Source organism: Eutrigla gurnardus, assembly GCF_963514095.1.
Source record: "Eutrigla gurnardus genome assembly, chromosome: 6".
Classification (NCBI taxonomy): domain Eukaryota; kingdom Metazoa; phylum Chordata; class Actinopteri; order Perciformes; family Triglidae; genus Eutrigla; species Eutrigla gurnardus.
The window spans coordinates 28,731,503-28,758,087 of record NC_139920.1 but is presented as its reverse complement, the minus strand read 5'-3'; the positions used below and the strand labels follow the sequence as shown (position 1 = coordinate 28,758,087).

The 26,585-nt window shown below is 43.0% G+C and overlaps 1 protein-coding gene and 1 long non-coding RNA gene across 4 annotated transcripts; one reads left to right on the top strand and one right to left on the bottom strand.

The window, feature by feature from the left end:
* Positions 1–286: 286 nt before the first annotated feature.
* Positions 287–16,837, top strand: LOC311015362 (NLR family CARD domain-containing protein 3-like). Of its 3 annotated transcripts, XR_014597340.1 has the most exons (11): positions 296–456; positions 3,038–3,160; positions 3,608–3,674; positions 3,836–4,055; positions 4,663–6,466; positions 7,834–8,007; positions 9,497–9,670; positions 10,205–10,378; positions 10,964–11,010; positions 11,690–12,592; positions 16,330–16,837. XR_014597340.1 is itself a non-coding variant. In XM_084012530.1 (10 exons), exons 2-10 carry the CDS (start codon positions 3,039–3,041, stop codon positions 12,232–12,234), a joined length of 3,327 nt encoding a protein of 1,108 aa, XP_083868656.1. In that variant the 5' UTR covers positions 296–456; position 3,038; the 3' UTR covers positions 12,235–14,213. The 3 variants fall into 3 exon arrangements, 2 of the variants coding, with proteins under 2 accessions (XP_083868657.1, XP_083868656.1); XM_084012530.1 differs by lacking the exon at positions 16,330–16,837 and having other exon boundaries at positions 11,690–14,213; XM_084012531.1 differs by lacking the exons at positions 9,497–9,670; positions 16,330–16,837 and having other exon boundaries at positions 287–456; positions 11,690–14,213.
* A 1,339-nt stretch (positions 16,838–18,176) lies between these two features.
* LOC311015144 lies at positions 18,177–26,377 on the bottom strand. The gene is made up of 4 exons (XR_014597331.1): positions 26,334–26,377; positions 26,151–26,246; positions 25,977–26,072; positions 18,177–18,553 (listed from the first exon to the last, which is right to left on the bottom strand). It is a non-coding gene; the product is annotated as an uncharacterized lncRNA (long non-coding RNA).
* Positions 26,378–26,585: the final 208 nt, after the last annotated feature.

Below are 26,585 nucleotides of genomic sequence, written 5' to 3'. Positions count from 1 at the left end.
CTACTTTGAATGTATCAAAAGAATTGATAATAAAAAATGTATACACACTGTTAATATAATTGAAGGAATATTCGGAGAAATGTAATATTTCCTGCCTTTTCTTTCCTATTTTTCTTGAATCTCATTTAATTTATATTTTGTTTGTTTATGTTAACTATGTCTTGATGCCATAATATTTGTATTTGTATTTGTATTATACACGGTCATTGTTCTGACTGTGGTTGGAATCTATAAATAAAGTTTTCTAAGAAAAAAAAAAAAAAGTAGGCTACAGGTCCCCGTCCCATGGAACAGGAAGTAGCTGTTTGTGTGGTTAGACTGCAGCGTTTCTCTCCGCCTCCTGTTGATCACATCTACTTCCCCAACGAGGCGCGGCTCATCTGGAACCAGCCTCATATATTCATGTGAAGACTGAAGCCCTTGCTGTCTGTGATCACCTGTCGACGGCGGCCTGAGGTAAGCTGACGACAGCCGATGGGAACTTGTGAAATGAATGAGAGAATAAATCATCGTTAATTCCCCTCAAATGTATCCAAACTATAGCAAGGGCTATACTGGCAACATGCGAACCGCTTCAAAAACGAAAGTGAAAGTTAAAAATGCGCTCGCAGCGCGACCCAATAACAGGCTGTCTCGATATACGTGTTGACCCAACCAAAACACATACTGAAAAAATAATAGTTCCGGGGCCACAAATAGGTATTGAGTACCGCTGGTCTATACTAAGCAAGCTGTGGGGACTTTCACGACAATCGCGCGCGATCCGCTGTTCAGACCAGACACGTATTTCTCCGCGACGGTCGACAAGCGCTTCTACTCAGCTGTTGTTCATTCAGAGCTATTTTTATCATAACCTCATAAAATCAATACGCCATGTTTCTGTAACCAAGAAGTTTGTTCACTTCTTTATTTATCCGTTCTCTGTCTCTAGAGACACAACACACACACACACACACACACACACACACACACACACACACACACACACACACACACACACACAGAGAGAGAAAGAGAGTGAGTGTGTATGGGAGTAGACAGTAGTAGTGTAGATATACCGTTGAAATACACATATTTGTTTATCTACTCTTCACATTTATTCATTGTTTTCATCTCTCTACTCTGTTTAGAAACACAATATGTTATTATTTTTAATTTTAGTGTTTACATGCCGTTTTGCACTGGGTCCGAGAGGACTGAAATTTCATCTGTGCTGTATGTCATGCATATTAGCACACTTGACAATAAAGCTGACTTTGACTTTGACTTTGACTTTGACTTTGACAATATGATCGCATTTGTCTACCGCGGTATTTTATTTTGAAAATTGACCGGATTGTCTCGTGTTTCTTTGTGTAACTTCCTGCCTGAATTGACGCGATCGCTCGCTTCGCTTGGTGGTGTCATATGAATATAGAAAAGGTCATATGACCAGATATAGAAAGGAAAATAAAAAACATTTATTTCACACATATTTATGGAAACACACAGAAAATTATGAAATTATTTCTAAATGTTATACAGCTGTTCTTTAAGGGATCAGGGGGGAAATAATCAAGGCTCTAACTATGATAAAGAAATATATTATTTACGTTACGGAGAAAATGCACTCGCCTGGTGTGTGTGTGTGTGTGTGTGTGTTTGTATGTGTTTCATAGTGTGTGATTAGGTAGTGTCCCTAATATGTCTGGGATTACAATATGGGGGTTGTTATGTTCCATGTTCACGTTCATACAGTTAAAGCGTCAATTAGGGAATGTTGTGATCACATTTTTAATTTCCTTTTATAGCAGACAAGAGTTACAACAATTATAGAAAACATAAAAATACAGAGAATGAGTACAGACAAAAATGAAGAGGACAAAAAGGTGAAAACATAAACCCTGTGGCGTTCCCTCCCTCCCCACCCTTGGATCTCTATTTTAAATAAATACTATATGCAGGTGAAGCAAATTCAAGTTTCCAGAGACGACTACCGCGCATGTGTGTGTCAAGGACGCAAAGGCAGACACGGCAGAGGAAGGTGCCGCAGCAGTTTTGAGAGAGAAAAAAAAAAAAAAAAAAAAAAAACGACTAGTCGACTATTAAATTAGTTGTCGACTATTTTAATAGTCGACATAATCATGACTAGTCGACTAATCGTGGCAGCCCTAATGGAAGGTAAGAACTGAACCTGAACTCTCCTTAGAGGATAAATCAGGTCTAGACCACCCCCCTTAAACAGTAACTCAGAGTCCACCAGCCCTGAATCCTGCAACCCGTCAGGTCTTCTGAGCCACGATGATGTGAGAGAGTGACAGTGTCGTGTTTCACTGAAACTCTCACAGAAAGGACCAATTAAATCGTTTTTAACTGGGATTAAACTACAAAATAATAAATATACAATCAAACCTTAAAGAGACAGTGAGGAGAAAACCTTCTGAAAGAAAAGACTCATAGACGCCGAAAAACCTTAAGAGTTAGAGAGAAGCTAACTTGGCTAACATGAAGGCTAATGACAAAGAAGAGTAGTGGGGAGGCTAAGCTAAGCTAAGCTAAGAACAATAAGACTCCAAACCAACAGACACCAAACTCGAGCACCGTCTTCCTCTCACTTAAGGGAGGTTGTAGAGTAGTAAAGTAAGACACTTTATATCCAGCAAACTCTTATTTTAGATATTAAGGTAACTGATAATGCCCGAGGAGGTGTCTATTACCAGGAGGTAATGGACTATGTGGAGGCCAGAACCGTCCGATGCCCAGTGGAGAGTTAGCAACCAAAATGTAAAGTTTTCTAAGAGTCATTACTCCGTTTTCCCATCATTGTCACCCCATACAGTTCTAATGCAACGGAAACGTTGTCCACTGCTCCTAGTGTGAGTGTAGCACTAAGACGAGTGTTCACATGTCCACGTGGTCTCATGTGACCCAGATCCATTCAAAGTATTGATCCTGACACTAGCATCAACTCTCAGAACATGACTCATCAATATAACCAAAGCAAACTGATTAATGAAGCTTAACTAGTGAGAATCTTAAAGTGTATTTATTGTATCAGGATGCAGCAGCAGAGACCAGACTCCCCTGGACCTGGACCTGGACCCAGCTGTGTGTCCATGAAGAGTGACTGGTCTATGGATCGCCCTATTAGTTTTAAAACTGAACAAGCTGCTGATGGAAGGTAAGAACTGAACCTGAACTCTCCTTAGAGGATGAATCAGGTCCAGACCAGCCCCCTTAAACAGTCACTCAGAGTCCACCAGCCCTGAATCCTGCAACCCGTCAGGTCTTCTGAGCCACGATGATGTGAGAGAGTGACAGTGTCGTGTTTCGCTGAAACTCTCACAGAAAGGACCAATTAAATAGTTTTTAACTGGGATTAAACTACAAAATAATAAATATACAATCAAACCTTAAAGAGACAGTGAGGAGAAAACCTTCTGAAAGAAAAGACTCATAGACGCCGAGAAACCTTAAGAGTTAGAGAGAAGCTAGTGCTTGTGTTCATCAGAACCCGAGGCTTCAAAACCATGGTCCACAAACCAACGGGTGATGTCGCCATGATAACGTCCACTTGTGATCTCCAGTCTGTGCTTTAGTGACTCTTTGAACTTGGTTTTCTCCACAGAGTTCAGCAGATCTCAGAGGTTCCGTTTACCCGGCAGCATCAAACACACCTGGACTCCATATTTATGGTGAGTAGCCTACATGTACAAGCTCACCTTTCACTATTAACCACATCGACTACAGATTCAATGCTGAACAGGTTCTAGTGGTCTCCATGCTGCTCAGACCCACACATGAACCCCATGTTGGGTTCTTTAGAGTTCATGTTCAGTTTATCCTTCTGTTCCAGCTGCTGGAGGAGAACATCTGCACTTTTGTGAAGAACGAGCTGAAGAAGATCCAGAAGGTCCTGAGTCCAGATTACCCAGAATGCTTGGAGAGTGAGGACGAGGAGTTGTTGGACGCTGAGGATGAAGAGCAAAGGAGGAGCAGAGAGGCGTTTCAGAAGATCACAGTGCACTTCCTGAGGAGAATGAAGCAGGAGGAGCTGGCTGACTGTCTGCAGATCAGTAAGAGGATTTTAACAGATTTAACATGGTGGAAAGAAGAGAAGGATTCAATATGAAGAACTTCATATTTCCAAACTCTTAATAGGCTGCACACAACTTCAATGTTTGTTAATGTTCGGATGTCAGAATCGATATTCCAACACTCAAGTTCTACAGAGTTCAGACAGGATCACGACCGTTTCAGAGAAACAGGTGTTTCACTTCACCCAGTGACCGTGTTAACTGGTGACTTTCAGCTCGTAGGAACTAAATGGTTAGGTTACGGTCTACCAGGATATTTAGAAAACCCAACGGTACTATTTTCAACACGTCATCCTACCGTCTCTTTCTATGATGCTGTATTGTGATGTGTTGTAGTGAGTGACTCGTGGAGCTTTGCAGCTGCATTTCAAAGGGTTATATCCTTCAGTTCTGTTTGTCTTGTAAAAGTCTTTTATTTGATTTTATGTTGCACCTGATTGATATTGTCTCCAATAGTTCTGATTTAATCATTAAATAAGTCACTCATACTGAGGACTATAGGGATACATGGCTCTAATACATGGCTTGTTCATAGACTGTAAAAGGGTCTGTAGGATCCACTAACTGGGTTCCTTTGTTGTTTCAGGAACCGCTGGTGCAGTGTACCAACGTAAACTCAAGTCTAACCTCAAGAAGAAGTTCCAGTGTTTGTTTGAGGGCATCACTAAAGCGGGAAACCCAACCCTCCTGGATCAGGTCTACACGGAGCTCCACGTCACAGAGGGAGGGACTGCAGAGGTCAATGAGGAACATGAGGTCAGACAGATTGAAACGGCATCCAGGAAACCAGACAGACCAGACACAACCATCAGACAAGAAGACATCTTTAAAGGCTCACCTGGAAGGGATGAACCAATCAGAACAGTGATGACAAAGGGAGTGGCTGGCATCGGGAAGACAGTGTTAACACAGAAGTTCACTCTGGACTGGGCTGAAGACAAAGCCAACCAGGACATACAGTTCACGTTTCCATTCACTTTCAGAGAGCTGAACCTGCTGAAAGAGAAGAAGTTCAGCTTGGTGGAACTCCTTCATTACTTCTTCCCTGGAACCAAAGAAGCAGGAATCTGCAGGTTTGAAGAGTTCCAGGTTGTGTTCATCTTTGATGGTCTAGACGAGTGTCGACCTCCTCTGGACTTCCACAACAACAAGATCCTGACTGATGTTACAGAGTCCACCTCAGTCCAAGTGCTGCTGACAAACCTCATCAGGGGGGAACTGCTTCCCTCTGCTCGTCTCTGGATCACCACAAGACCTGCAGCAGCCAATCAGATCCCTCCTGGGTGTGTTGACATGGTGACAGAGGTCAGAGGGTTCACTGACCCACAGAAGGAGGACTACTTCAGGAAGAGGTTCAGAGATGAGGAGCAGGCCAACAGGATCATCGCCCACATCAAGACCTCACGAAGCCTCCACATCATGTGCCACATCCCGGTCTTCTGCTGGATGACTGCTACAGTTCTGGAGGACGTGTTGAAGACCAGGGAGGGAGGGGAGCTGCCCAAGACCCTGACCGACATGTACATCCACTTCCTGGTGGTTCAGTCCAAACTGAAGAACGTCAAGTATGATGGAGGAGCTGAGACGGATCAACACTGGAGTCCACAGAGCAGGAAGATGATCGAGTCTCTGGCAAAACTGGCTTTTGAGCAGCTGCAGAAAGGAAACCTGATCTTCTATGAACACGACCTGACAGAGTGTGGCATCGATATCAAAGCAGCCTCAGTGTACTCAGGAGTGTTCACACAGGTCTTCAGAGAGGAGAGAGGACTGTACCAGGACCAGGTGTTCTGCTTCGTCCATCTGAGTGTTCAGGAGTTTCTGGCTGCTCTTCATGTCCATCTGACCTTCATCAAGTCTGGTGTCAATCTGATGGCAGACGAACCAACAACCTCCTGGTGGTCTAAAGTCTCCAGACACAAACCTGAACTAACACATCTGCACCAGAGAGCTGTGGACAAGGCCTTACAGAGTCCAAACGGACACCTGGACCTGTTCCTCCGCTTCCTTCTGGGTCTGTCACTAGAGACCAATCAGAAACCTCTACGAGGTCTGCTGACACAGACAGGAAGTAGCTCACAGACCAATCAGGGAACAGTCAGGTACATCAAGAAGAAGCTTAATGAGGATCTGTCTCCAGAGAGAAGCATCAATCTGTTCCACTGTCTGAATGAACTGAATGATCATTCTCTGGTGGAGGAGATCCAACAGTCCCTGACTTCAGGACGTCTCTCCGACGATGAACTGTCTCCTTCTCTTTGGTCAGCTCTGGTCTTCATCTTACTGTCGTCAGAAAAACGTCTGGACGTGTTTGACCTGAAGAAATACTCTGCTTCAGAGAAGGCTCTTCTGAGGCTGCTGCCGGTGGTCCAAGCCTCCAGCAAAGCTCTGTAAATATAGTTTTTATATTCAAAATACAACAAACCACCATGGAATTACAAGGTTCTATCTGCATTCTGAATGATTTGATTGGTTTTCCAAACAGCAAAAAGTAAATAATAAATAGTAGTCATCCAAATAGTTACTTGAGGAAGTAAAATAGACAAAAAATTAAAATCAATGTGCAAATTCAGATATTACCAAACAATACCCCTTCAATTAAACCACAAAATCCTTACAAAATAACATTAATTAAGGCTAATTAAGCCACAAGAAACACTAATAATCCTCAAATTGGGTCAATTTAGTCGTTGCAAACATTCTCTGTTCAAAACAATCTCTTCAGTCATCATGAATACAGGATAGCGATGGATGGATGGTTGATGGATGGATGGATGGATGGATGGATGGATGGATGGATGGATGGATGGATGGATGGATATGATGGATGGATGTGATGGATGGATGGATAGATAGATAGATAGATAGATATGATGGATGGATGTGATGGATAGATAGATGTGATGGATAGATAGATGTGATGGATGGATAGATATGATGGATAGATAGATATGATGGATGGATAGATATGATGGATGGATATGATGGATAGTTATGCAGTAGATGTCCGGTGTTCCCGTCTGGACGTTGTCATGTTTGGACTAAGTGCCCCCGCGGCCGGCCTTACTCCCAAGCTCACGGACCCCTGGGCGTCTGGCCACCCACCTCTTCTAATCTGTTTCCATGGCTGATGAAACAGTTTCTGCTGCTCACGACTTCCAGCAAAAGACCAAATCACTAAAGGAAACCAAACTCTTTTCTCTGCAGTTTGATGTTTAAATATTTGGGCATCAAAATGAACGTGTTAACGCATGAGTGTCGTGACTAAAACACAAATGATCCCACAAATAAAACCAATTCATCCTGCAGTCAAACTCAAATATCACTTCAGGTTTGGTGTGAACGCAGCAGAAGAACTCACTTTCTGCTTGGAATGATAAGATTCTATCTAGTAAAACATGAAAAGAATCAATGATTTTCAAGGAATACAAAGAGTTTTCTCATCATGTTTGAACACGTGAAGTTAGTGTTGGAACAGTGTCGACAGAAGTTACATTGAATTCTTTTCTACCACATTTTACATTTATTTCTGGTTTTAGGATGAGTTTTTTTCTCATTGATAAAATCCTTGCTGGTTAAGTTTAAAGGTCAATGAATGAAATGTTCTTGTTGGTCTTGTGAAGGACTGCAATACAAAGACAAGTTAAGTCTTTTTAAAGCCTGTTTTCGATCTTGCTGAGGAGTTTTCATTGTTAATTCCAAGGAGACGAACAGTTGTTTGTTCTAGTTTCATCACACATTTCTGATTCCTCTTCAGACTCAGTGGCTGTAACCTCTCAGAGAGAAGCTGTGAAGGTCTGTCCTCAGTTCTCAGCTCCCAGTCCTCCAGTCTAGGAGACCTGGACCTGAGTCACAACGACCTGCAGGATTCAGGACTGGAGCTGCTGTCTGCTGGTCTGAAGAGTCCACACTGTGGACTGGAAACTCTCAGGTCAGACTCAAGGACTTTGAGAAGTTTACCTATGAAGCTTTCAATGATCCGTTTACATGCACCAAATATTCACTTCTTTGCTCTTATTCCTGAAAAGACACTTTTGCTACTAATCTGTTTCCATGGCTGATGAAACACGTTTCTGCTGGTAACGATCTAACAGCAGAAGAACAAAATCACTAAAGAAACCAAACGTCTTGTTTGTCTTTCCCCTGCCGTTCTAACTTTGAATAGTTTTACAAATCCAGCTGGCGTTTCTAAATGCTGTTGTCGTCATGAGGCTATGAACTCAGACAGGACGGCGTTTGGTTTCCTGGTGTATCTGGGACTTCACAACATGTACAAAGCAGCAATAGTGGTTATTTCATCCGTGATGGAGGAACCCTGGTTGGTTCTACATGGAGATAAGCCCCGCCTCCTCGCTGGTGTGTCTAGATAGATAGATAGATGGATGGATGGATAGATGGATGGATGGATGGATGGATGGATAGATAGATAGATAGATAGATAGATAGATAGATAGATAGATAGATAGATAGATAGATAGATAGATAGATAGATAGATAGATAGATAGATAGATAGATAGATAGATAGATGGATGGATGGATGGATGGATGGATGGATAGATATGATGGATGGATGGATGGATAGATAGATGTGATGGATAGATAGATATGATGGATGGATGGATGGATGGATATGATGGATGGATGTGATGGATGGTTATGCAGTAGATGTCCGGTGTTCCCGTCTGGACGTTGTCATGTTTGGACTAAGTGCCCCCGCGGCCGGCCTTACTCCCAAGCTCACGGACCCCTGGGCGTCTGGCCACCCACCTCTTCTAATCTGTTTCCATGGCTGATGAAACAGTTTCTGCTGCTCACGACTTCCAGCAAAAGAACAAATCACTAAAGGAAACCAAACTCTTTTCTCTGCAGTTTGATGTTTAAATATTTGGGCATCAAAATGAACGTGTTAACGCATGAGTGTCGTGACTAAAACACAAATGATCCCACAAATAAAACCAATTCATCCTGCAGTCAAACTCAAACATCACTTCAGGTTTGGTGTGAACGCAGCAGAAGAACTCACTTTCTGCTTGGAATGATAAGATTCTATCTAGTAAAACATGAAAAGAATCAATGATTTTCAAGGAATACAAAGAGTTTTCTCACCATGTTTGAACACGTGAAGTTAGTGTTGGAACAGTGTCGACAGAAGTTACATTGAATTCTTTTCTACCACATTTTACATTTATTTCTGGTTTTAGGATGAGTTTTTTTCTCATTGATAAAATCCTTGCTGGTTAAGTTCAAAGGTCAATGAATGAAATGTTCTTGTTGGTCTTGTGAAGGACTGCAATACAAACACAAGTTAAGTCTTTGTAAAGCCTGTTTTCGATCTTGCTGAGGAGTTTTCATTGTTAATTCCAAGGAGACGAACAGTTGTTTGTTCTAGTTTCATCACACATTTCTGATTCCTCTTCAGACTCAGTGGCTGTAACCTCTCAGAGAGAAGCTGTGAAGGTCTGTCCTCAGTTCTCAGCTCCCAGTCCTCCAGTCTAAGAGACCTGGACCTGAGTACCAACCACCTGCAGGATTCAGGACTGGAGCTGCTGTCTGCTGGTCTGAAGAGTCCACACTGTGGACTGGAAACTCTCAGGTCAGACTCAACGACTTTGAGAAGTTTACCTATGAAGCTTCCAATGATCCGTTTACATGCACCAAATATTCACTTCTTTGCTCTTATTCCTGAAAAGACACTTTTGCTAAAGTTCACATGGCGGCTCTAAAAGAGCAGTTGAACACATGAATGTCTGATATGTTCTGAGACTCCAAGTTTTGTATTTGACTTTATTCTCAGAATACTTGTTATTTAATTAATAATGTTACTTAATTCCTCCAGTTCAATATGAAAACTGACAACAAACATACTTGAGATGTTATTGAATTACAGTTTTCTTTGCTAGTTGGTTTAAATCAGTAGCCAGATCTTTATGGGACACCAGGTCTGAAGACAGACCACATAGACTGGTTCTACTGTTGTTTCTTGACTTCTCGTCCTCCTCTATCCGTCTCTGTCCATCACTCAGCCACGCTTATCCCACCCAGTACAACATCAACACAACAACAGAGAATGATCACTTTTTCTCAGTTTAAAAGTCCCCAGAAGTGACAGAAGTGTGTGTGTCTTCAGTCTGTCAGGTTGTCTCATCACAGAGGACGGCTGTTCTTCTCTGGCCTCAGCTCTGGACTCCAACCCCTCCTATCTGAGACAGCTGGACCTGAGCTACAATCATCCAGGAGACTCAGGAGTCAAGCTGCTGTCTGCTGGACTGGAGGGTCCACACTGGAGACTGGACTCTCTCAGGTGAGGACAGGTGGACAGACATCAGACTGGACTCTCTCAGGTGAGGACAGATGGACAGACATCAGACTGGACACTCTCAGGTGAGGACAGATGGACAGACATCAGACTGGACACTCAGGTGAGGACAGATGGAAAGACATCAGACTGGACACTCTCAGGTGAGGACAGGTGGACAGACATCAGACTGGACTCTCAGGTGAGGACACATGGACAGACATCAGACTGGACACTCTCAGGTGAGGACAGATAGACAGACATCAGACTGGACACTCTCAGGTGAGGACAGGTGGACAGACATCAGACTGGACTCTCAGCTGAGGACACATGGACAGACATCAGACTGGACTCTCAGGTGAGGACAGGTGGACAGACATCAGACTGGACACTCAGCTGAGGACAGATGGACAGACATCAGACTGGACACTCTCAGGTGAGGACAGATGGACAGACATCAGACTGGACACTCAGGTGAGGACAGATGGACAGACATCAGACTGGACACTCTCAGGTGAGGACAGATGGACAACAGTCTCTGACTGAGGAGCTGGGCTTCATGTTTACTGGTGTTTGCATGTCTTCCTGCAGGGTGGACCATGGGGGACAGCAGAGACTGAGACCTGGTGTGAGGAAGTGTGAGTATGTCTTCAGTAACTCAGCTGCTCCAGATTTGAACGTGTTCATGACTGAAATCCGATTCTAATCAGGACGTAGCGTTTGTTTCTTCGTGGCTGTAAAGATGTTGTGTTGTGTTCACACCAAACGCCACATTTTCACCTTCAATTACACACAAAGTCAACGCAAACGGACGCCAATTCCTGCCGGACGGCAACGGAGGCGAATACCCAACATTCCCGTTGTTGTGGTGTTTGTGTGAGTTTAAATATTTGAAGTGAAGAGAGAAGTTCCTGAGACTCTGTGTCTCTAAAGCGTCTCAGCGTTGAGATGGTCCTCCTGTCGTCCTGACGTCCCTGAATCCTAAATGGAGGACCCAGATGTTGTCTCCTGGGTCTGTGGTCCCCCAGAGCTCTACGATAGTAGTCCACAGACCAGACCACAGTTTGGTCTGGTTTCAATCTTTACTCATTTTAGGCCCAACTGTGATATTTTTACTACCAACGATGTCGTTTTGTAGCGTTTTTGTTTTGTTCGTTAAGGTTTTTTCAGACGGTTTCAAACGTTGACCGTTGGGTCCAGAAAACACGTTGTTTCCCTGGAAACATAATAGAGAGTGGAGATGAGTTGTATGGGGACGTAGTTTAGTGGGAGACAGAGATGAACCTTTAGCTGCATTGTGTTTGTTCTCTCCATCAGATGTCTGTGAACTGGAACTGGACACAAACACAGTCAGCAGAAACCTCAAACTGGACGACAACAACAGGAAGGTGACACGTGTGGACGACGACCAGTCATATCCAGATCATCCAGACAGATTTGACTCATGTCCTCAGCTGCTGTGTAGAGACGGTCTGACTGGTCGCTGTTACTGGGAGGTCCAGTGGAGCGGAAGACATGTTAATATATCAGTGAGTTACAGAGGAATCAAGAGGAGAGGAAACGACTCTGAGTTTGGAAGGAATGATCAGTCCTGGAGTCTGTTTTGCTTTGGTGGTGGTTACTTTGTCCATCACAATAACGAACAAACACACATCTCCTCCTCCTCCTTCTCCTCCTCCTCCCCCCCCCCCTCTGGTGTGGTAGCAGTGTACTTGGACTGTCATGCTGGCACTCTGACCTTCTACGAAGTCTCCTCTGACAAACTGATCCACCTCCACACCTTCAACACCACATTCACTGAACCTCTTTATCCTGGGTTTACAGTCAGGTCTGGATCATCAGTGTCTCTGCGTCGTCTTTAGGTCTGAAGTCGTGTTCACACCGAACGTGAAGCTCATTTTTCACACGCTGTGATTACATATCCAATCCATTCCAATCCACTTTATTTAGATCCCATTTTAACAAACACAAGGTTTTCCAAAGTGCTGCACAAGATAAAACACAATAAAAAGTACAGAATAGAAAGATAAAAGGAATAAAATAAACAGATCAGATAAAAAATATGCACGTATACACATAAAATCATCAAATCAACTCCCTACATGGTGTCAGAAGACAAAGACAATCCATCCAGAGTCAATTCAAAGATGAGAATCTGTGTCTCTAAAGAGTCTCAGCCAGGAACCAGATGTTGTCTCCTGGGTCTGTGGTCCCCCAGAGGTCTAGATAGTAGACCACATTTTGTTTGTTTGTTTGTTTATTTCAAGGGAAAAAAGGAATAACATTCACAGTCAATTACAATCATGTCACTTGAAAGGGAGATGGAAGAAGCTTGCGCTTATTCGATTCCAAACCCCCACTCACACCACACTATACAAAACATACAATAACCAGAAACACAAGACAAAGACAGGCCCCAAACACTCTGACCATACACCCCTCTGCCCCATGAAAATACATGATAAACACTAAACAGAACTCAAGTGTGTAGCTCCACTGGCTCACTGTTCACAATTGCACATACATTTATATTTACAATATTCATTCATTTGTACCTGTACAGTTAAATGTACATATGAAATCCACTACACACAAATACAAAGTAATAAATACAATATTTCTACATTATGAATACAGTTATCAAATTGGTTTATCACACATACCCAGACCCATACACATGCAGTGTGCATGTGCCTGTTTATGAGGGCATCACGCTCTCAAATCTCTTCCTGATACTTACTCATTATGTATTTTTTAAACATTTTTTTAAATTGACTAAGATTTGTACATGTTTTTATTTCCTCACTTAGGCTGTTCCACAATATGACTCCTTTAACTGAAATGCACATAGATTTAAGGGTTGTCCTTACTTTTGGTTGATATAGTTTGTTGATTCCTCTGAGATTATGTGTGTGATGAGCATCTCGATGTTGAAAAAGATTCTGGATGTGATCAGGAAGAGAGTTTTTTGATGCTTTGTACATAAGCTGAGCTGTTTTATAGTTTACTAAGTCATGTAATTTTAAGTTAAATGTGATATAAAACAGTGGATGGGTGTGATCATTATATTTTACTTTATGAACAATTCTGATAGCTCTTTTTTGGAGAGTAACTAAAGGTAACAGATTTGTTTTATAGCGGTTCCCCCAAACTTCAATACAGTAATTCAGGTAAGACATTATAAAAGAGTGATACAAGATAAATAAGGCATTTTGATTTAGCATTGGACTACATCTTTTCATCACACCAACACACTTTGCTATTTTGGATCTCAAATAATTTATATGGGGTTGCCAAGACAGCTTTTCCTCAATAATTACTCCTAAAAACACATTTTGCTGTACTCTTCCAATAATTGTATCATTAATTTGTACTGTCATGTCTGTATTCCGCTTTCCAAACAGCATAAGTTTAGTCTTTTTTAAGTTAAGTGATCATTTATTCATATCAAACCATTTTTTTAATTTACACATTTCTTGAGTTATTTGATTGACAAGATTCTCCAAATCCCCACCTGAGCAAAGGATAGTAGTGTCATCCGCAAATACAATAAATTTAATTAGTTTGGATACTTTACAAATTTCATTAATATAGAGTAAAAACAATGTTGGCCCAAGGATTGAACCTTGAGGTACCCCACACATGATCTTACTGCATGAAGATTTGTATTGGTCAAACTGTACAAACTGCTGCCTATCTCCCAAGTAGCTCTCCAACCAGTTTTGTGTTATTCCTCTAATACCATAGTTGTCCAATTTATGTAATAAAATATGATGATCAATTGTGTCGAACGCCTTTTGTAAATCAATAAAAATGCCAATAGTAAATTTCTTTTTTTCTATACAGTTTGTGATTTCTTCAACAAGTTCAATTAGAGCTAGTGATGTTGATCGCCCTTGGCTAAAGCCATATTGGCTGTTTGACAACAAATTGTTTTTTTTCGATAAAATCCACCAGTCTTGAGTTGAATAATTTTTCCAGTATTTTTGAAAGCTGGGGTAAAAGGGAGACAGGACGGTAGTTTGTGAAGGAATGTTTATCGCCTGATTTGAATAGAGGAATTACTTTGGCTATTTTCATTTTAGTGGGAAATAGTCCATATTTAAATGACAGGTTGCAGATATGGGTTAGTGGTTTGACAATTGCTTCAGAAATATTTCTAATTGTTTTCATGTCCATATCATGAACATCCTGTGAAGTTTTGTTGTTACATTTTTTTATGGTTGACAATACTTCATTCTCATCGGTGGGAGTAAGAAACATAGAATTTGGATTCTTCTCAAACAAAGGGTACACGGTTTCCCTGTCAGCTGGAATTTTTGCCGCTAGCTCAGGTCCAATATTCACAAAAAAATGATTACATTTTTCTGCAATGTCTTTTTTATCATTGATTTCCTTGTCATTCTCTATAAAATACTCTGGATAACATGGGCCACTTGCACTGCTCCCAATTATATTATTCAGTACCTTCCAAATACCCTGGATATTATTTTTCTTACTATGAAGTAACTTTGCATAGTAATCTTTTTTGCATCCTCTAAGAATACTTGTTAATTTATTTTTGTATTTTTTGTACTTCAGTTCGGCCTCAGTAGTCCTGGACTTAAGGACATTTTTGTGTAAATTGTTTTTCTTTTTGCAAGAATTTACTAATCCTTTTGTTATCCAAGGAGTATTTGATCCCCTTTTCTTTCTGCATTTCCTAATTGGACAATTCTTGTCATAGAGAGCAATAAGTGTTCATAAAAGCGTTATATGCTGTGTTTACATCCGACTCCTCATAAATAAATGACCAGTTGTAAGAGACCAGACTATGTGAGGAACCAGAGACTGTGGTCCCCCAGAGGTCTAGATAGTAGCTCACATTAGTCCAGAGACCAGACTATGTGAGGAACCAGAGACTGTGGTCCCCCAGAGGTCTAGATAGTAGACCACATTAGTCCAGAGACCAGACTATGTGAGGAACCAGAGACTGTGGTCCCCCAGAGGTCTAGATAGTAGACCACATTAGTCCAGAGACCAGACTATGTGGAGGAACCAGAGACTGTCTGTGGTCCCCCAGAGGTCTAGATAGTAGCTCACATTAGTCCAGAGACCAGACTATGTGAGGAACCAGAGACTGTGGTCCCCCTGAGGTCTAGATAGTAGACCACATTAGTCCAGAGACCAGACTATGTGGAGGAACAAGAGACTGTCTGTGGTCCCCCAGAGGTCTAGATAGTAGACCACATTAGTCCAGAGACCAGACTATGTGAGGAACCAGAGACTGTGGTCCCCCAGAGGTCTAGATAGTAGACCACATTATTCCAGAGACCAGACTATGTGGAGGAACCAGAGACTGTCTGTGGTCCCCCAGAGGTCTAGATAGTAGACCACATTAGTCCAGAGACCAGACTATGTGAGGAACCAGAGACTGTCTGTGGTCCCCCAGAGGTCTAGATAGTAGACCACATTAGTCCAGAGACCAGACTATGTGGAGGAACCAGAGACTGTCTGTGGTCCCCCAGAGGTCTAGATAGTAGACCACATTAGTCCAGAGACCCGACTATGTGGAGGAACCAGAGACTGTCTGTGGTCCCCCAGAGGTCTAGATAGTAGACCACATTAGTCCAGAGACCAGACTATGTGGAGGAACGAGAGACTGTGGTCCCCCAGAGGTCTAGATAGTAGACCACATTAGTCCAGAGACCAGACTATGTGGAGGAACGAGAGACTGTGGTCCCCCAGAGGTCTAGATAGTAGACCACATTATTCCAGAGACCAGACTATGTGGAGGAACCAGAGACTGTCTGTGGTCCCCCAGAGGTCTAGATAGTAGACCACATTAGTCCAGAGACCAGACTATGTGGAGGAACCAGAGACTGTCTGTGGTCCCCCAGAGGTCTAGATAGTAGACCACATTAGTCCAGAGACCCGACTATGTGGAGGAACCAGAGACTCTCTGTGGTCCCCCAGAGGTCTAGATAGTAGACCACATTAGTCCAGAGACCAGACTATGTGGAGGAACCAGAGACTGTGGTCCCCCAGAGGTCTAGATAGTAGACCACATTAGTCCAGAGACCAGACTATGTGGAGGAACGAGAGACTGTGGTCCCCCAGAGGTCTAGATAGTAGACCACATTATTCCAGAGACCAGACTATGTGGAGGAACCAGAGACTGTCTGTGGTCCCCCAGAGGTCTAGATAGTAGACCACATTAGTCCAGAGACCAGACTATGTGGAGGAACCAGAGACTGTCTGTGGTCCCCCAGAGGTCTAGATAGTAGACCACATTAGTCCAGAGACCAGACTATGTGGAGGAACCAGAGACTGTGGTCCCCCAGAGGTCTAGATAGTAGACCACATTAGTCCAGAGACCAGACTATGTGGAGGAACCAGAGACTGTCTGTGGTCCCCCAGAGGTCTAGATAGTAGACCACATTAGTCCAGAGACCAGACTATGTGGAGGAACGAGAGACTGTGGTCCCCCAGAGGTCTAGATAGTAGACCACATTATTCCAGAGACCAGACTATGTGGAGGAACCAGAGACTGTCTGTGGTCTCCCAGAGGTCTAGATAGTAGACCACATTAGTCCAGAGACCAGACTATGTGGAGGAACCAGAGACTGTCTGTGGTCCCCCAGAGGTCTAGATAGTAGACCACATTAGTCCAGAGACCAGACTATGTGGAGGAACCAGAGACTGTCTGTGGTCTCCCAGAGGTCTAGATAGTAGACCACATTAGTCCAGAGACCAGACTATGTGGAGGAACCAGAGACTGTGGTCCCCCAGAGGTCTAGATAGTAGACCACATTAGTCTTTGCATTTGAGAGGCTGGAACCAGCAATTTTGTTTTGAATTTCTCTTTGAAAAATAATTTAAATGATTGATGATCAGAGTTGCTCCCAATTCATTTTCTGTCATTGACTAATCATTCCCACTCTGACAGTATTTTTTCCCTCTCAAGTTTATCTCCTCATAATAATAATAATAATGAATTTTATTTGTAATGCACTTTATATTGAGCAAACAATCTCAAAGTGCTACATAAGAAAAAAAAAAGAAAAGTAAAAGTTAGAATTTGGAGAGAGAGCGTCTCTCCAAAGGAAACAACTAATGAAAGGCTTTTTTAAAAAGGTAGGTTTTTAGGCCTTTTTTAAAAGTGTCCAGGGTCAGTGGTGCTCTCAGGTGGTCAGGGAGAGCATTCCAAAGACAGGGAGCGGCGTGACAGAAAGCTCTGTCTCCCATGGTTCGGAGTTTGGTCCTTGGGATCTGCAGGAGGTTTGCCTGACCGGAGCGGAGGTGTCGTGAAGTGGGCTGAGGGGTGATTAGCTCCTTCAGGTAAATAGGAGCATTACCATGGAGGCACTGGTGGGTCAGTAGGGAAACCTTGTATTCAATCCTGAATGGGACAGGGAGCCAGTGGAGGGATTTGAGAATTGGTGTGATGTGGTCAAATTTTCGTGTCCTTGTAAGGATCCGGGCAGCACAGTTTTGAATGTATTGGAGTTTTTGGATGTTTTTGTTGGAGATCCCGGCAAGAAGAGCATTACAGTAGTCCAGCCTGGTGGAGACAAAGGCATGGACGAGTTTTTCTGCATCTGGGAGAGAGAGTGATGGTGGATGACCGGGGAGATTTGGCTTAAAGACAGCAGTCAATTATGATAAATACTGAAAAAGGCAGCAACAGAAAATAAAACTGTCTTATCTAAAAAGTGTGAAGTAAATCCAGCCAGAAACCAAGGACATCTCCGCTGCATCCACAGCTGGTAAAAAAGCCCAACAGCTGATGGACTATTGGAATCTTACATATCAGTTTGTGACTCCTGCAGGGAGGTAAAACCTCCTTATGGAAGCAAATTCAAATCAGGGTGCCGGGAGCAGAGAACAAAGTTACCACCTCATCAAAGTTTTTTCATTATATTTCCTGCTTTGCTTGAATTAGGACTTAGTGGACAATCCTCTTGACGATGAGTGGTTATTGATAATATTTGTTTTACTACCTTAAAACACAGGTTGACCATGTGTCCCGTATGTAAAATGAATGCTGACTAACGTTCCCATCATATAACAGTGGATGGATTCAGATGGTGAGTGTAGTTTCACCTATCTGACAACGAGCTCCTTGCCATCCACCGACACACGTGCATTTGTTGACATCCACACATCTTCCCCCGTTTTGGCAGGCAGGAGTGCACAGGGCTGCAAAACACACACACACACACACACACACACACACACACACACACACACACACACACACACACACACACACACACACACACAGTGTTTGAAAATGATTCTAGGCGATATAATGTGTAAACTAAACACGACATTTTCTACAAGCTTGGAGGCAGGGAGGTAGAAATGACTAGCAATTCCCCAGAAGTACCCGGTTTGGCTTCCGGTTTGGAACATGTAGGAGCAAGACGTGAGAAAGAGGGTCTCCTGAGATATTGACTATAACTACCTGAAAACGCCTATATACACGACCTTACACCGAAGTAATAGTTTCGTAAGTTTATTGTTGTTCACGACCGCTTAATTTCGGGTACTAAACATGTCCAAGAAAGAGTCTGAGAAGAAATCTAGCCGAACGCTGAGTAGCAAACTAGCTAGCATGGAGACTGCTGCTAATGCTAATGCCGACGACTTTGGGACGCTACTGGCAGCAGAAATGGGAAAGCAACGCGAACATCTGAAAACGGACATGGCGGATCTAATTAATACATCGTTGGCACCTATCCAGGCATCTATAGATAATTTCCAAGAGATGGTGGATACACTGGAAAAGAGGGTCGCCGCGGTGGAGTCCACAGCAGGTGACAACTTTGATGCACTGTTTAAGGCTGCGCAAGATATCGCTGAACTGAAAAAGCTAAACGCTACTCTGGTGGGCCGCATCGATGACCTGGAGAACCGGTCCAGGAGGGTGAATGTTCGCATCATTAACGTGCCAGAAGGTAGCGAAAAGAAAGCAGACAACATGGTGTTGGGGTTGTAGCAGGAGCAGATTTGGTTATCAACAGTTAATTATTAATATCAATATGATTATCGGTATTAATAATTATATTTAATATATCATCATGATATAATCATGAATAAACGGGGCACCACCCTGGGATCAGGGAAAAGATAACCTAAAACTGTATTCAGTCTCAATATAAAGGTTTTATACTCACATGCCAATCATCGTGATCATTGGCATAGGAGTACAAAACCAATCGAACAATTAAAAAGGCGTGAAATTCAAGCACTAGCCTTCACAACCTGCTGTTATCCAGTGACATATACACAACAAGCACAAGAGACCGCTAGTTATAATATAATAAGATTTATTAAAATCAGTAATAATGATCACAATCAATAACACTGCAATTAACAAAGCCTTATTACCTAACTACCTAACACACAAAGCTAAGCTTAAACAAAGGGAGATACACACGTGGAGTGTGTGTGTGCGTATGTGTGTGTGTGCGTGCGTGCGTGTCGAGAGAGAGAGAGAGAGAGGGAGAGATGGCTATGGGCGGCCACCGGATGGAGCTCTTCCTCGCAGCGTTCAGGGGCGGAGCCCCTGAGGTTCGATGGGGTAGCGAGAGAGAGAGAGAGGTGGAGCTATTCCTCGCAGCGGTCAGGGGCGGAGCCACTGAGGTCTGACGGAGTAGCGAGAGAGAGAGAGAGAGAGAGAGAGATAGCCGTATGTAGCCACCAGATGTAGCTATGTCCCTAGCGCCCGCCGGGAACAGCTGGCTTAGGACACGTGTGTGCGGCGTGTATGTGTGTGTGTGTGTTAGCGGGTCACAAACAAAGAGAGAGAGGATGCGCGAGCGATATTCGGAGGGACAGAAAGCGTGCCGTTACCACACGGGCTCGCGTGAATGAACTGGCGTTTATTCCGCGAGACCGGCCTTTTAACTGATAGTAGAGGCTTTCTGAGCTCGCGAATATGGCGGAGGTTAGTCGGAAACACTGTTACAGAAATCAACCCAGCGGCGATCACGATCAGCATTCAAATACAGCAGCACATGAACCAACGGACTCGGCGGTCCGCGATCAGAACTTAAAACACATTAACAAGAATTACAAGCATATCCTACACTATCACTTGTGTCTCTGCCCAGACTGATAGCCTCTTACTGGTAGACGATGACGGCGTTCCGTAACGGCGGTGGTTCGTGAGTCCCCGGCGTCAGCGGGGGACGTGATGAGTCGGCTTCGTCCAGACGAGAGCGGAGCGGGTTTCCTCTCGTTGATCAAACTCAAATAAAGAAAACAGTCCGTGTTTCTTTCTTCCACGGACGGCGATATAATCGCGGCTTGGCGATTTAGACAGCTTACTTCAGACAGCGTCTGGTAGCTGGACGGCAGGAACCGGCTTGGTTCCTCTTGTTGCAGCGGTGCGCTGCGGGAGGGGGTCGCCTCCCGTTGCAACGTGGTGTTGCGCCGGTGGTAGGAGGAGGCCAGAGTAGGAGTCGGAGTAAGAGTGAATAAGAGAGCGTTCTCCGGGCGGCTTCGGTTTATAAAGCTCAGGCCGCTCCAGGGGACCACCTGGGGCGCCCGTTGTGACGTCACATTCCTCACCTGGGTGAGAAGTGAAACTAAAATGGCGGTGTAGTTTTTAATCCCCTTTGTCCCTTTGTCCTGGCCGCATGTGTAGGCTTCTGTAGGCCGCATTGTGTAGTCCTAACGGTTAGGTCCCAACAATGGTCACGTTCGTCTCGACTCTCTTAAAGACACTTTCCATTCACCACCTAAATTGGAACGAGCCCACCGGGTTACGCTACGGAAACCTACGAAGGGTAAGCAGACGAGTCCGAGACCCATAATCGCCGCATTCCACAACTTTGAAGACCGCGAGCGAGTCCTGAGCTGGGCAAGGCAGAACGAGATGATATTCAAGGAAAACACCCTGAGATTTTATCCCGATCACAGCGCCCACCTGTCAAGGAAGCGCGCAGCTTTTAAGAAAGTTAAAGGAGCCTTTTACAAGAAAGGAATTCAGTTCAACCTACTTTATCCTGCCCGCCTCCGTGTTTATTACGGAAAGTAAACACTGCAGTTCGAGACACCTGAGGAAGCTGAGAAATTCTACTCACAAAGGGTTGAGGGAACCCCAGGCCTCCTGAATGAGGATGCTCCAGCTGAGTCGGTGGAGCAGGAGTGATCGCGCAACATATCTAGCCATGGCTAATGTAGCTGTGCATTTGCAATTGGAGGAAAAAGGGAACTGTTGCAAACTGTGAGTCATGCTTCAGGGGACACTTCTTGGTCCGTGATCTTTAAGCTTAAGTAAGTTTACTATTCACTTGTTCATTTAATTGTGATCAAACATTTAAGGTTATAGGTGGACCTCTCCACTATTTTTTTGTTGTTGTTGTTTTTTTTTATCTATGTCATTATTCAGGAGCTCTCTTGAGAGTGAGGTTACTGTTCAAACATGTGCTTTTGGGAGCGTTCAGAAGAGGGACGAGTCCTGCGTGCTGCTGTTCTAGCAGAGTTAGGATGGGTTGCATTTTCTGGGGATGAATGGGTTGACTGGACATTTAACATTATTTGTATTCTTGCTGTTTGTCAGCTTTTTGTTTCTTACTCTGTACCACCTTCTTCAATGGTGTTAGGTATGACTGACGGTTGGTATGTCATGAGATACAGACTAACATTATTCACATCAGTGTGTCTAATGTGTGGATATGGCTAGTGATAGTACTAATTACGCCGGCCCAGCCGTGAAGTTTATGTCTTGGAATGTTAAAGGCCTCAATGGTCCTGTAAAAAGAGGTAGAATACTCTCTCATATTAAAAATATGAAAACAGATATTGCGTTCCTCCAGGAAACGCATTTAAGAAGTTCAGACCAACTGCGTTTAAAGAAACACTGGGTGGGCCAAATATTTAATTCTAGTTTTAACAGTAAAGCAAGGGGAACAGCAATAATAATGCACAAAAAAATCCAATTTATCACTTCCAACTTCACTTCTGACCCACAAGGCCGGTATGTTATAGTATCAGGGACACTTTACCACACTCCCGTCTTAATGGTTAATATCTATGCTCCCAATTGGGACGACGTGGGATTTGTGCAAAGGGTTATCTCTCAGCTGCCTGACCTTGAAGCTAACCTGTTGATTTTGGGGGGAGACTTTAATTGCGTAATGGATCCTAACTTAGACAGGTCTAATCCCAAAGCGCAAACTCTCTCTAAAATGGCTAGTAGGTTCGCAGAATTTTTCAACCAGGCAGCTTGTGTGGATCCATGGCGGCATTTTAATCCCCATAGTAAGACATTTTCTTTTTTTTCAAATGTGCATCATACCTACTCTAGGATTGATTATTTTTTTATTGACCGAAGACTTTTGAATTCAGTAGAGACGGTTGAATACTCAGCCATTGTAGAGTCGGACCATGCCCCCATAGTAATAAATCTAATTTTTCGTCAAAACTACAGTAGTCGACCTCAATAGCGTTTTAATACCACACGACTGTCAGATAACACTTTCTGCACTTCAATTGAAATAGCTATAAATAGATTCCTGGAAACGAATAGAATTGATGATGTGTCCTCATCACTGCTGTGGGAAAGCTTGAAAGCTTTCCTTAGAGGAGAAATAATAGCATATTATTATTATTCCTTATTAATAAGGAAAGAAAAAAACAAAAACAACAGTTGATTGAAGCCATATTTGAACTAGACAAGAAAAACTCCACATCCCCAAATGCATCACTTCATAAGGAAAGAATATCATTACAATCACAGTACAACCTAATATCTACATCTGAAACGGAACGACTTATTATGAGATCACAAGGGTTATATTATGAGCAGGGAGAAAAATCAGGACGCCTTTTGGCACATCAACTTAAGTCTAAGTCGGCGGCACAGATTATATCAGAAATTGAAGATGAAACAGGGAGGACCACAACAGACCCATTAAAAATCAATAATATTTTCAAAGATTTTTACTCTGATTTATATAGTTCAGAATCTTTAAAGGATTCAACACTGTTTGAAATTTTTTTCAAAAATCTAGAAGTCCCTACCCTATCTTCTAATCAGAAGGAATGTCTGGATGAACCAGTTGAATTGAGGGAAGTAAGCTCTGCCATCTCAGCCATGCAAAATGGTAAGTCTCCAGGGCCTGATGGCTTCCCAATCGATTTTTATAAAAAATTCTCTAAACAACTAGCCCCACTGCTTTTAGATATGTTTGATGATGCTCTGGCAAAAGGCAAACTACCTGAGTCTCTTAATGAAGCAACCATAACTCTTTTATTAAAACCTGGCAAGGATGCATCTAAGTGTGGGTCATATCGACCAATATCTCTTTTAAACACAGATATAAAAATCCTCTCCAAATTACTAGCTACGCGTCTGGAAAAATCACTGCCACATATCATATCACCTGACCAAACAGGTTTTATTAATAACAGGCATCTATTTTCAAACATAAGACACCTCATGGACGTGCTATACAGCCCCTCATCAACCAGTGTTCCAGAAATTGTGGTGTCTTTAGATGCTTTAAAAGCATTTGATCGTGTAGAAATTGATTTCCTTTTCTATGTCCTAAAGAGGTTTGGTTTTGGCAAAACATTCCGCAAGTGGATTCAACTGCTTTACTCTTCTCCTTACGCCTCAGTTATCACAAATCACATCCGCTCTCAGAACTTTTCTCTGTCTAGGGGCACCAGACAGGGCTGCCCATTGAGCCCCTTACTATTCACACTTGCCATAGAACCACTAGCCCTAGCTCTCAAATCAACACCCTCAATAAGAGGTATCAGAAGATGGGGATTTGAATCTAAGCTGTCGTTGTATGCAGATGATCTATTGCTTTACTTATCAGATCCGTTGAATTCTATTAATACGATTATTTCAGTGTTGCACAGGTTTGGTCAGATTTCTGGATATAAACTTAACCTAACGAAAAGTGAATGCTTACCCATAAATAAGCTAGCTATGCAAATCCCAGACCATGCTCTACCATTTCATATTTCTAGGTCAGGATTTAAATACTTAGGTATCAATATAACGCCCTCATTTAATAACATCTTCGATGAAAATTTTGCTCCACTCATGTCTAAATTGAACTCAGATTTGCAAAGATGGGATGTTCTACATCTAACCATGGCAGGCAGAGTGAACTGCATTAAAATGAATGTTTTGCCAACATTTTTTTTTCTATGTCAATGCATTCCTATTTTTTTTGCCAGAGTCTTTTTTCTGTAAACTTGACAAACTTATATCTAGATTCATATGGAAAGGTCAAATCCCTAGAATTAAGAAGGACTTCCTACAACGATCAAGGCTGGAAGGCGGGTTGGCTCTACCAAACTTCAGGGTTTACTATTGGGCAGCAAATTTCCACAAAATAGCATATTGGATTCAGTCTGCAGATACAGATTGGTGTGAAATGGAGTACATGTCATGCATATCATCATCTCTTCTTGCTCTTGTTTCATCCAACCTTCCAATGAAGATCTCCAGGTTTACGTCCAACCTTGTGGTAATATCTACATTAAAAATATGGGCTCAACTCAGAAAGCATCTTGTTTGAGGGATACCCTTTTAGCTTATACTCCACTATGTAACAACCACAACTTCCTACCAGCCATCCTTGACCATATATTTATCACTTGGCATAGGAAAGGAATTAAGAGGTTTAGTGATCTATATATCAATGGATCCTTTTCTTGTTTTGAGGACTTGTGTTCCAAGTATGAGCTCCAGCAAAAGGACCTATTTCGCTATTTTCAAGCTCGCCAATTTGCTAGAAACCACAGCCCACAATTCCCCACACTCCCAAGTGAATCACTTTTGGAGTTAATATTGAAGGCTCCTTTTTCTCTGAAGGGTTTCACTACACACTGTTACGCAATTATTATGAAAAGGGACACTGTCAACTTGGACAAGATCAGAAATCACTGGGAGAACGAACTTGGAACTGAAATCTCAGAAGACACCTGGACCGGCGCTTTAAAGAAAGTGAACAGTAGCACGTCTTGTGCAAGACTAAGTCTCATTCAGTTCAAGGTTGTCCACTGCTTGCATTGGAGTAGAGCAAAGATCTCTTCTATTTACCCAAACACTGACAGCAAATGTGTTAGATGTCACATTAATGTGGCAGATTTGACTCACATGTTTTGGTCATGCCATCTGATAGCATGTTTTTGGTCTGATATATTTGATGTGCTGTCAAAAGTCTTTGGAGTTACTTTACAGCCCTGTGCAATGACAGCATTATTTGGAGTACCAAACAAGGAATCACACTTAACCAAGAACCAACAGAACATTATAGCATTTGTCACACAAAGGCAAATTTTACTTCTTTGGAAGTCAAGTGCACCACTTTCTGTCTCTCAGTGGTTGAAGGATGTAATGTTATTTTTGCACTTGGAAAAGATCAAATTTGCTATTAGATGCTCAGACAAATTCCGAGTTGTTTGGGAACCCTTTCTATCATACTTTAGCGGCCTTAAATGTGTTCAAGTGTGAAAAAAGAAAAATCTTTTGTAACCATACTGTCAATTTATGGATGCTGATCCCTGATTTTTCAATAAAAAGAGTTATAAAAAAAAAAGAAGTACCCGGTTTAACGGATGCCAGATGGTGGTGTTGTTTACTCACGTAGGAGGCACTGGGGGCCGGTGTAGTCAGAGGGACACTGGCAGGTATCGGGCCCCACACAGCGGCCGCCGTTGGCGCAGGGCAGCTCACACACCGCTGAGACAGGGAGAACGAATGTCAATGAGTCTCTGCAGTGCTCGCTGGTGCAGAAGTGTGGCAGCAGAGGTGACGTACCTGTGTGGCAGCCGGCTCCGGTCCAGCCGGGAGGACACAGACACTTGTTCCAGCGCATGCAGGTACCTCCATGGGCGCAGGGTGGGGAGCACATGGCTGAAGAACACAGTCGACACCGATCCGTTATCTCACAGCAACGGCAAATAACTGTGACGTCAGTATATTCTACAATGATGTTTGCACCTGAGCAGCCTGGTCCAGGGTAGCCGGGAGGACAGGTACAGCTGTTTGGGCCGACACTGTGACGGTTCCCTGTATATTGTGTCTTATAGTAGTTTGTTGTTCACTCTTAGGTTCTATGGTTATTGGTTATGGTTGGTTGTTGTTTGCTTTGTCCCCTATTTCATTCTGTTTTCTAATTGTTTCTAGGACTGGGGAGCAGTGACATAATTGATTGGCCTCAATTGGCGTGCACCTGGGCCCGGGTGCCAACGC

Bases quoted from the DNA above. Each gene is read 5' to 3' on its own strand.
- LOC311015362 (XM_084012530.1), top strand. From the start codon at position 3,039: ATGCAGCAGCAGAGACCAGACTCCCCTGGACCTGGACCTGGACCCAGC. The intron at 3,675-3,835 runs GTGAGTAGCCTA...CTTCTGTTCCAG, and splicing joins ACCTGGACTCCATATTTATG to CTGCTGGAGGAGAACATCTG. The intron at 11,011-11,689 runs GTGAGTATGTCT...TCTCTCCATCAG, and splicing joins GAGACCTGGTGTGAGGAAGT to ATGTCTGTGAACTGGAACTG.